General features: G+C 35.9%; 1 protein-coding gene across 2 annotated transcripts in view; it reads left to right on the plus strand.

Annotated features, from left to right (window-relative positions):
• The window catches only part of LAMA2 (laminin subunit alpha 2), a 584,053-nt gene that overhangs the window by 329,348 nt on the left and 242,590 nt on the right, over positions 1-12,115 (plus strand). For both annotated transcript variants that reach the window (XM_038526758.1, XM_038526759.1), the window contains exons 15-16: positions 2,702-2,813; positions 8,317-8,430. In XM_038526758.1, coding sequence (XP_038382686.1) covers positions 2,702-2,813; positions 8,317-8,430 — 226 coding nt within the window. The remainder of the gene's footprint in view (positions 1-2,701; positions 2,814-8,316; positions 8,431-12,115) is intronic.

Below are 12,115 nucleotides of genomic sequence, written 5' to 3' on the forward strand. Positions count from 1 at the left end.
TGTTGTGGTGTATTCATACAATGGAATATTACTCAGCCATAAACACTAATACATGCTACAACATGGATGAACTTTGAAAACATTATGCTAGCAGAGAGAAGCCAGACACAAAAGGTCATGTATTGTATGATTCCATTTATGTGAAATATCCAAAATTATCCATGATAAATCCATGGAGATAGAAAGCAGACTCCTGGCTTACCAGGAGCTGGGAGAAAGGCTAAAATAGGAAGTGACTGCTTAATAGATACAGGTTTTTCCCATGGGGTGATGGAAAATGCTTGCAACCAAATAAAGGTTGTTGTTGCAGAACATTGTGATGTACCAAATGAACACATTAAAATGGTTAATGTTATGTTAAATGAATGTCACCCCAATGGGGAAAAAAGTTGCCAATGATACCTCTTGTACAAATTTATTTGGTGGGGGAGAAATTACAAATTAGAGATTTTCCTAAAAATTTCTTTGTAACCTGAACACTGTGAATGAGTGATTTTTTAACACTTACCAGTTTAGGACCTTCTACTAGGTTGTCCAGGTTGTACCCCCAGAGAAGAAAGCATTCAAGAAATAGTGTTCAATGAATTAATCTGTACCTGAAGATAAATCCTTTGTCTTTAGAAGATGCCAGTTAGCATTCAACAACCTAACATGATTGCATTCAATTGCTTTGGTTCTTCTTTTCATTTTTTTGAGTATGTCTGAGGTTATACACATTCCAAGTTACTGTCAAGTGTCCAGGATTAATAAAGTGAAGGTAAAAACAATGAGGATTTTAATTACTTTTTAAAATTTTAAGGAGGCTCCCTGCCCAACATGGGCTTAAACTCACAACCCTGAGATTAAGAGTCTCATGCTCTACCAACTGAGTCAGATTGGTGCTCCAAAACAGTAAATATTTTGGAAATTCATTAGTTAAAAAGCTTAACGATTTGGTTAAAGGTTGTTACACTTGAAGATACATTAAATGAGCCCATTAGTTTTGTTTTCTGGATTGATTACAGCACAGATTCCCAAATCTTGGGAAATTGATAAATGTGCCCTTTGATAAATGTGAATCACCCATTAATGAAAATATACCACCACTTTTGCAAAAATGCAAAAATTGGTTACATCTTTCTTTTGGTTAAAGGATGGTGCATAATGTGTGTTATGGCAGGTTACCAATCATTTTAATAAATATCACTAATCAAAAAACATATATATCACTAATCAATAGCAATCAATTTGTGCCCTTAGAGTTTATTTTAAATTTGTTTTATTTTTAGTATGTTAAAATGTCAAAAAGCTAGATTCGGAGATAGAAGTAGTATTTCTTGTAGTACTCATGTAGACATTTTCCATCCTGTCTCAACAGTCAGTGAGAATATGTTAATAAAGGTTCACCTGAATGGTTCAGTGGTTGGGCGTCTGCCTTCAACTCCGGGCATGATCCTAGGGTCCTGGGATCGAGTCCCACATCCCACTCCCTGCAGGGAGCCTGCTTCTGCCTCCCCCTGTGTCTCTCCTCTCTCTCTGTGTCTCTCATGAATAAATAAATAAATAAAATCTTTAAAAAAAGAATATGTTAATAAAATGCCTAGTATTTAATAATCACCTACTATGTGTTATGTATTATATCAAGAACTTTCTATTCATTATTTCATTTAATTATTTAATCAAGCTTATGATGTATGGACTCATATTATCTTCATTACATAGGTGAGACTATTGAAACCAAGAGAAATTAAGTAATTTTCCCTAGGCTATAGGACTGGTAAATGTCAGAGACAGAATATAAATCTTGATCTGTCTGCACTCCTGAGTCTGTGTTCATAACAATGAAGCTTTTAAAATTTCTCTTATTAGAAAAAATGGTAAAAAAGCAATAAGATACCAATAACATTTATTTAAATTGTTAATTCATATTAGTTTGCATATTTTTGGAAGGTAATACATGTGGGAAATACACATATAATGTACATATACTCCTCTTATATAAATGGAAAGCAAATATAACAGCATTTTTCAATTTGGCCAAGCCAGCTCTTCCCTAAAATAATGAATGACACCAAATCACCCTGTTAAAATCACTAGATTTTACAGAAATGCTGATAAAATAAAAAACAGAGATACAGAGAACAATGCGTTCAATTTAGGCCAAAAACAAATTAAGAAAATAGTTTTAAGTAATTCAACTGAGCATTTGAAAGTTTCACTTTTACCTACCAATGTGCACATTTGTTTCTGAGAAAAAATAAATCAAAATAGCTTTTTTTTTTCTTTTATCTTCCCTTCCCTTCCAGTTTAAAAGCTCGAGCTGGATATTAATATTGTCTTCTTTTGATTTTCTAGTTTACATGTTAAAGTGAGTCAAACAGTCATGTGAATGTTTTCTCTTTTAAAAATACCTTCAACTACATTATTTTAAACTATCTCCCCCAAAAAAGAAAATCAAAACACATAGCTAAAACCCAAGAGCCGAGCAAGATTATTCTCATATGTTTGCAGCATTTGATATGATGGTGGTCGTGAGCACTTTTAACGGACAGACTTTATCTAATACAATGAATGATGAGAGCATCAAGTTATGGATATTTGTTGGCCTTCTTTCTCCACATACACAGTTTACCTATATTTACGTCCTTATTACTCTGCTATTCCTCAAGCTATGTGATACCGAAGAGTTTGCCTCTTAACCATCTTTTTCTTCCCACTGTAGGTTAGGCTCTGTTGGCCTGGAGTCCGCGGTCCCCTATCCTACTGACAGAAGCATTGCAGCAGCGGTGGAGGTTTGCCAGTGTCCACCTGGATATTCTGGCTCCTCTTGTGAAGTAAGTTTGCAAGAGTTAATCCTCAGCGCAGTCCACGTTCCTTCAACATTGCTTTCAATAAACTGTTTAAAAAGTAGTTTAGCTCTTTCATCAATGATTGCACGAATAAATAATAGTGTTTTCCTTAAAGAAGAAAGTTGAGTGTCTGCCAAAAATCACGGCCTTCAAATAGAGTACTAACATTATGTCATCTTGAAATTATGTTTCTGCTTTGGATATTTTACCTTACTCCAGCTGAAAATCTGATGTTTTCCTACGTGTTTATTTCCTATGTAGCTGGTTGATAAAATGAGATGAATGATAGAGAATAATATTTAGTATTTCAAAATAATTTCCTTTCATTTCTATCTCCGTACTTATGAGGAACTAGCAATATTTTCCCCCTTTTCCTCTGGTCTTTAATCTTGTGTATCATGCTCTTTCTCTACTTCATTTCAAGAATACCAAACTGCAAGCATCTGAAGGTTACAATCTCCAAAATGTCAAGAATATATGAAGAAGAAATACCTTGATCTGAAATATTTCCTATGTCTTTGATTTGCTTAGCACCTAAGATTTGAGATATTTATTATTACCCCAATATTCTAGATTCATAGTGAGATTAACATGTCTTACTTAATACCGCAGCATGTCATTTTAAGGTAATAATTTTAATGTACTCACAGATTTTTTTTTTTTAGGTAGTTTGAAATTGGTTTGAGTTGAAACCGGGTCAAAAAATATAAACACCATTTTCCTGATAGAGGACATAGCTTACAGATAAATAGGAGCTTAAATTCTTTAAAAATGGTGCCTTTAAGGAATCATTGAGTGTACCGAGACGTTCCACTTCAACACACTATACCATTATGCCATTTATAGAAATACTCTAGGCATTGCTTTGTCAGTTATTTTGTACTTTAAAATAATGCATGCTTTTAGAGGATACACAGGATTTAGAGTCATATTCATGACAAATATGTTTTCTTTAACTAGGCAGATTCACTTATGTAGAAATAAAACCAAATGAAATTCATTGAGATACTTGCTTTTCCAAAATTCATCTAAAGAAGAGAAAAATAATTGTGGAAATAATTTTGTTCTCTCAACCTAACTTTGATTTTACATATAAAATAATACATGCTGTATTTGGTGAAACATATTCTTTTATTAAGAGCTTAGTAGATTTTATTCAAGCCAGAAAGCTCCCTTTGAACCTTTCAGTTCCTATTTCAATTGGAATAATAAATACTTTGATTCTATTCTTGCTTTAATACTTATCCCCCCGTTCGTTATTCCCTGTACTCTCTTAATCTTTATGAGTTCCAAATGCCCATTGATATGAAATTGAATATTAGAATTGTTCAGTTGGCTACATTTTTTGTTTCTTCTTTCCTTTCTTCAAAATATTTATTGTGAATCTTTGGTAAATTCTGCACTAGCTGCTGAGGGGATTATCTAGAAGATTTCATCATAATCCCTATCCTTAAAGAGGTAACAGTCTGTTTAGGGAGACAGAACAAATATCTATGAAAAAATGGATCACAACACTATATAATTAAGGAACTGGTAAGTGGTACAGAGCATAAGTGCAATGATCATTCAAAGAGGTGAGCATTTCCGGTAGAACCCAGTATCACTGGAAGTATCCTGGAGTATAGAAACCCCAAACTGGATGCTAAACCATGGTGACAGGTAGGTAGGAAGAGAAGAGCAAGGGAGAGTCAAAACAAAGAAACAGGAGGGAAAATAAAAGCGTCCTGTGACTCTCACACAATAATTATTTGATAAATAAAGGTGTCCTGAAGCCCATAAAAGAATTTAGTTGAATAAGAGACAAAGAATTCTGGAATTCCAGGACTTCTCAGTGATTTCTTCAGTTTTTTCGACTAACAATTCCTGCTTTTCCTTGTCAAAATGTCGTTTCTTTAGACTTGTTATTATGCATCCCTATCCTTTCCTGATTTCATTTGTTTTTTACTGAGTTCATATGGCCAGTCCTTCTAGCTTTGCTATCACCAATATCCACAAACCACTTTAAAGCTGAGTAAACTACAAAGACCAGAATGTTAATTCTCAGTTGCCAAAAAACAGGTAAAACCACTCATTATAATATCATTCTTTTTTACTTTATTTAGCCCATAATGTTGATTTGAAATCTTTTTTTTTCTCATTTCTACTCAACTTCTTATAAATCCCTCCACTGTTTATCTCTCAAATATTTTCTTACTTTCCTAGTACCATTATAATTCATTTTACTTCACAGGTGAGTCAGGTGAGTAAGTGAAAGCAGAGTGGAGTCCTGAAAAAAGAAGTATTTTAATTCAAATCTTAGAGAATGAGAATAACATTATCTTCTGGAAGTGTTCATACACTTGTTTTTAGCTAATAGATACAGATAATCCTGTATATTGACACAATCGAGACCCTTGACATGGGTGATAAGGTAATGAACAATACAGATGGTCCCTGCCCTCAAGGATATTACATCTGGTGGTGGGCTAGACAATATGCCAAAGAGCAAATTTAAATAAATTTAATAAATGCCGTGAAGAAGATTAACAAGGTATCTTGATAGAGCTACTAAGAATGTGTGTTGGAAGAGTAGATAAGAGGGGCTACTTTATGAAAGGTTGTCTGGAGATGCTTTCTGAAGTGATAACATGTAATCTGAGTGTTGAAGAATGGGAAGAGTCAGCTACATAGAAGAAGCTGGAAGTGGATGAAGAAGGAGTAGAAAGGAGCTGGAGTCTGCAAGGACCTGAAAGAGGGCAAGGATGCCTAGAGCTTAGCAAGCAACAGAGAGGGTGGCATGAGACGTGATTAGAAAAGCCAGGCCATTCACAGCTTTGCCTACATTATAATAATTTGGGATTTTATTCAAAGTACAATGGATAATCATGAGAATACTTGAAGGTGGGTAGTGCCATGACCTGAGTTTTATTATTGGAAAAAGTCTTTATGGCTACAGTCTGAAGAACATAATATAGGAAGGCAAGAATGAGAGGAAGACTAGTTAATGGGTTACTGCGGTAGAGCATGCTGCTATGGTAGTGGTAGGATACGCTGTTGTGGTTTGATTTAGGCTAATGGCAGGGGATGTAGAAAGATACGACTTTACTCTCTATGTATTTTGGTAGTAGAACCAATAGGATTTATTGATAGATTACTTACCAGGGGAGAGTTTAAAGAACTAAGAAGTTTAAGAATGAGTCATAGATTACCAGCTTGAGTAATTGGAAGAGATGTCAGTTATTGAGCTGGGGAAGACTGGGGAGGAATGGCTGTGGGGAGAGGATGGAATCAATATTACATTTTAGAAATACTGGGTTTGGAAAGTGTAAATTACAGGTGTCAATGTACAATCAGAATATGCAGGTCTTGAACTTAGAATACTTGTGTGGTCTGGAGATATGTATTTGGAAGGCATCATCAACTATAGGACTGAATAAGATTGCCTAGGAGACAGTGTGATGAGAAAGAGAAAAATGGTCAAGCTCCTAGGAGCTCCTGACAATAAGAAGCTGGGTCAAAGCAGGGAAGAAAGCAAAGATCTAGGGCAGAAATGTGGAGACTGTGACGTCATGGAAATTGAAGAAGAAGAAATTGGAGGGAGAGAGGAGTCAACTAAGCCATGTGTTGATGAGAGGTCAGGTAAGGTGCAGTCATGGAATTGTCTACTGGCTTTGGCTACCTGGAGTGTGGTGACATAGCCAAGGTCAGTTTTAATTGAGTGGTGACAGCACAAGACAGAGTAGGGTAGAATGAAGCATGAGAGGGAAGTGAGGAAGAAAAGACTTTTTTTAGTACTAGAAAGAAAAACAGGTAGGTAACTGGAAAATTATGGGATATCAAGGATGTAATTTTGTCACTTTTGTTAATCTTTGGTCAGGTTTCTAGATCATATTTTTGAGCTGATAGTAGTGATCTAGTAGAAAAGAGAGCTATTACTGATGCAGGCCAGAGAGAGTAGTGGAAGGACAACAGATAGTGGAGTGCAGATTAAGGAAGGATTCTGCACGCCCACCCCACTATTCCAGGGAGTGTGGCAAATGGAGATATTGCAGATGCTTTTGGACTTGATGAAGATGTGGTATGAGTAGTGCATCTGCAGAGTATAAAGAAAAGCTTACTTAGGACAATTCTATGAATATTTGACCTGAAAACAGTAAATCAGCCCTCTCCCTGTTATCAACACATTTCATTTCTGCCCTCTTCTGGGTCTGCTGCTTCACCAATTTTTAGGAATACATATCATAGAAGGGAATTTCTTCCATGACCAATCTGGGGTGGCAAAAAATTCAATGAGGAGAAATTATAAGAAAGGGATAAAAAGTCAACAACTTTTTTGTGCTGCCCAAATGAAGAGGAAAGTCATTTTTGCTTTCCTTTCACATGTGAAGTATCAGCAGATCCTTTTTATGTGTTTGTTATTGATGTTCAAATCTAAGAGTCTTCATACCCTGCGGCAGAAAGAATGTTTCCAACAGTACACAACACAATTCTATATACTTTATTACTTCAGTGGTTTCTGTCGTTTCCATTTCGAACTGGAGAGAGAGAGAGAAAAAAGGGCCTTTTCATGATATATCATGTTATGGTTAACCATCCAGAAATATAATAAATCATCCACAAGAGGCTGTACTAACTTGAGAGGGAACACAAGCTCCTAGAGGGCAGCCCCCCTTATTTTGTGTCCCGTACAGGGTGTAGTCAGCGCCGCGGAAGGGAAACATCCTTAAGGGGACCAGTGGACCCAGAGCTGGCACCGACACAGCATTATTCTAAGACCCGAACATTTTTTAAATCAGAATTCCATTTTTGTATAATAAAGTGTCCCGCACCTTACCAAGGAAGGGTGAATATAAGTAGAGGTTCCAGCAGAATAATGCAATACAATATCAAGGGAATATAGGGTGAATAAATCATGAACCGTTTTGTGCAAATTGGAGACACCTTGATAGGCAGTGGGCAACCGAGAATGAAAGACGTGAGTTCTTTACGTGTAGAAGTCAGCTGTGTCTGTGACCACGTGTAAGAGTGAGGCACCGCCTTTCTTCCAAATGATTGCAAAGTGACAGAGTTAAGGGTAAGGGAACCTGTTCCAGAACATCGACATTGCTTGGGATGCCAGTAGGCGACCTCCTAGGCTGAGGTTCTCGGAAAGTCCTTCTATGTCTGCTGCCTTGTTCCAGTACTTTTCCTTCTGTTTTCCTGTCTGTGCTTTGTACTTTGAGACTGTCACGTTTCAATTCTTTATATCTCTTCTTTATTTTACCATTTCAGAAGAGACAGCAAGCTAATGCTTCCTCTAATCTCATACCAGCCAGTAACACTAAGGTCAGTACCAAGTCCCAAATGTCAGGAGGAAAACTCTGTGGCCCTGTTTCCATAATGGCGACCCTGATGGGCGTGTGTGCTGAGTTTGCTACCTAAACATTTTCCTTTATCTGAAAAAAAAAACAAACAAAAAATACTCAAAAAAAAAAAAAATGCCTGACACTTGAAACCTCATCTTTTTCAGTCTTGTTGGCCTCGGCACAGGCGAGTTAACGGCACCGTCTTTGGCGGCATCTGTGAACCCTGTCAGTGCTTCGGTCATGCGGAATCTTGCGATGACCTCACCGGAGAATGCCTGGTAAGTGCCTTCTCCTCTGCGGAAGCTGATGGACGAGGCTGAAATCAGCTCGGTTGGCCCTGCTATTCGGTTACTACCTTTGGGACAAACACTGGAGTTAAGAAATGATTTGATGGGGAGCTTTATATTGAACTGAGTTGGAAGCTTAGAACGCTCCTTCGTATGTGGTCTTCCTAACAAGTATTAGGACATGTTTACCCATAGTACCCCAAGAATTGAATTAGAATTAGATATTGCATAGTAGTAAAATAGAACTAATGACTGGGATACATATCTACTGTGAATATAGATGGCCTCAATCCTTCCCATAAATCTACCAGAAATAGATTACATTTCTATAACAGAACGTGATTTGTATCCCCGTAATGCGAAAAGCATAAAATATAATCTTTATAATAAACATAATTCAGTTTTTTTCCCACAGTGAAAAAAAAAGAGGGCATGCTGCGTATTTTTTTATTTTAAAATTTCAGCGCTTAAGTAAAAACAAAATATCATATGTAGATTTAAAAATAATACATATGTGCAATACATATTCCCCAGAGCTGCTTATCCCTTCTACAGGTAAGTTTGGCCTAAGCTCTGCAAAGGCCAGCACTTTCCATCCTGCTAAGAAGCCTCCAGATTGGAGGATATACGCTGCATAGACCGTTCTTTTTTTTTTTTTTTTTTTTAAGATTTTATTTATTCATTCATGAGAGACATGGAGAGAGGGAGAGGCAGAGACACAGGCAGAGGGAGAAGAAGGCTCCCTGCAGGAGACCGATGTGGGACTCAATCCCGGGACTCCAGGATCACTCCCTGAGCCAAAAGCAGATGCTCAACCACTGAGCCACCCAGACGTCCCTTCATAGACAGTCCTGATGAACCTCAAGAGCGTGTTGGTTTCGTATTGTCTGACGTGGCAAGAAGCTTGAAACAACACTTCTCATTTCATTAGTTTTCCAGAAACACAATCTGAAACAGTGCCAGTTTAGGAGTCTATCATATTCTCATTTCCCTGTAGAATTTAAGGCAGACTCTGTTATCTCTGGTTCTAAATGTTCTCTCTCTTCCTCTTGCGCGATTCCCCTCCCCACCACTTTTTTTGTCCACTTAAAAGCTTCTGGGAAAAACCCAAAATGAAAATTCAGGGCTCTTGTTTCAATGCAGTTGGGCATTTAGGTTTATTGATGCTCTTTCTATTTTCTCTCTAGAAGCTTTTGTTTAGTTGCTTTGCACTATAAAGCATGATAGCCTTAATTTGTGAATCAGTAGATTTTTCAAATGGCATTTTTTATGAATAGAAAGACACAGCGATTTTCATTTTAATTACACCATAAGTCTTTTAAAATGTACCCTGGGAAAAATATTGAGTTACTTTTAAATATGTTGCTAACCTGCTAGGGGAACTATCAACCCAAAGCTGATATGGATGTGCTTCATTTAAACCTAAAAAAAAAGACAAAATAAATAGATAACAATACCAGACTTCTGATGTTTCCAATAGTCATATTTCATGACGGATTGATTAGGATTAAATCAAATCATGCTGTTGGTCCATTTGGTTATGTGGTATTTCTAAGAATGGAAGTGTGTTTTTTGAATAAAATAGTTTCATTCAGCGTAATTTGGGGAGGAAGAAGGGAGGGAGCAACAATTATTTGAGATCTTCTACTGATGGAACCTTGTTTACTGACTCTGTTTCATGGACAAAAAAATAGGAGGCCACCATCAAATAACAGTAGGAATCTTAGGGCAACAATAGAAATCCTGTCAATAGAAGTAGAATCTGGTGTTTTCTGGGTTTTCCATTATAGCTGGTTAATATGTGATCGTGTAAGATATTTTCTGGAGACTTTCCAATGCCTTTAATCTGAAATGATATTGATAACTAAGTGCTAATATCCCATTTTGAGCATATTGGTTCTGATATGATCCACAGGGAAAAATATTTGAATGTTGCACATTAAAGACAGTTTTAGGGTTTGCTTAACCTGCATTTTATCTCCTTTTTAAAAGTATGTATGTTTTTTCCACTACCATTAAACAGAGAATTTATGAAATTTACAGATAAACTGCTTTTTAATCAGCTTGGTTTGAAATATGATCAGAAAATAAATAAATAAATATGATCAGAAATTGACTGAAATATATTTTTGATATCAGATCAAACTACCAGACCTCTGTTACAGTGTGGACCTATAGAGAAAAGGTCATTTTAACTCAAAGTACTCAAAGTACACTTGAAGTGACCCAGGAAACATTCAAAGCCACATGGGGAGATTGCTTACTTGTCCTTTCCTGTTGTAATTGTCACATGTGCTTTGAATGAACATCTTTATGGCAGGACACCTGTGAAAATAACCAGCCCATCAGAGTACACTTCTCATCTTTTTAGTTCTGATTTCCACTGTATTGTTGCCTAGTGCTGTTTTAGGCACAGTTGCAAAAACACTCGAATGTTAAGATTAATTTTATGATTTCCACTAAATGAGATGTGACATCAGTAAATATAAGTGACTTCTACATGTTCTTTTTCTTTTAGATCAGTAGTTAAAGAAAAGTAGGGTGTCTGGGTTATGCAAGATTTTCAGTGGAATTTTAAAGATACCACTTGCAACATGATTAAGACCATCAATTTTATGATCTTATTTTTTTAAACCCCTAAGTCTTTGAAAGATACAATTTGATCATGTCAATATGCAAAGAATATTGCAGAAAATACGTTATTTTTTAGTAATAGCCCACCTTAGTTAAGCTTGAAGACCGAAAAGAATTAATATGAAGATGAAATCAAAGAGGAAAGCCTTTTTCACGTTGATCCATGTTTTATACACTCCATCTTAATATGCTGTTATTTAGACAACTGTTGATAGTGAAGTTAGCCTCTGCTTTCTTTGAAAAAGGCTTGCTAAATGCATTTGAGAGAGAATGTAAAGTACCTTAAAGAAAAACCTATTTTCAAGTATCACCAGATACTAAAGAAATACCTATTCACTTGTAGTTGATGAAACTGTCATGGGATTTCAGAGCTTGAAAATTTCATAAATCATAGGCTTTAACTCTCTCATTTTATAGAATGTGAGAGATTCAGAGCGTTAAATGATTGGATTTTAATTTAGTATCTTCTACTCAATAAAAGAACTGTCCCTTTCCCCAAGGAATTTAACAAGCTTTGTTTAAAAAAAACACATGTGTTTATTTGTGTGTTTTTAATTAAATCCATTTACTAAATGTAATTGAAATTAGCTTCTTTAAAAATATACTGATGTAATAATATTTCAGACCTTTCATTGAATTAGGCTGGCCACCCTCGTGGTCATCCAGATTATTAAACATTTACTTTATCCTTATAATGAATTTATGTTTTAGCTGCTTCTTTTGCATATTTAATTACTGATCGTAAAAATAAAAATTCTGTACCCCTAAACGCTGATGAACACTTTTGAACATGAGAAAAATATTATATTTTTTCTATGGTTTTAAAAATAAAAATGTATTTCAGTGAGAATGAATCCATATTGGGTGATTCTTAAAAGGAATTAGATCCATTTTATTGTACTATTGGAGACAGAAGTTAGGTCTATATGATGCCAAAATATTAAAATTTATCAAATTGTGCTATTGAAAGCTTTATAGACAACTCCAGTGTTTGGTTAACTGGAGTGTTCACCTTTCTACCAGTCTCTTGTGAACACAGCCT

Source organism: Canis lupus, chromosome 1 (genome assembly GCF_011100685.1).
Source record: "Canis lupus familiaris isolate Mischka breed German Shepherd chromosome 1, alternate assembly UU_Cfam_GSD_1.0, whole genome shotgun sequence".
NCBI lineage: Eukaryota > Metazoa > Chordata > Mammalia > Carnivora > Canidae > Canis > Canis lupus.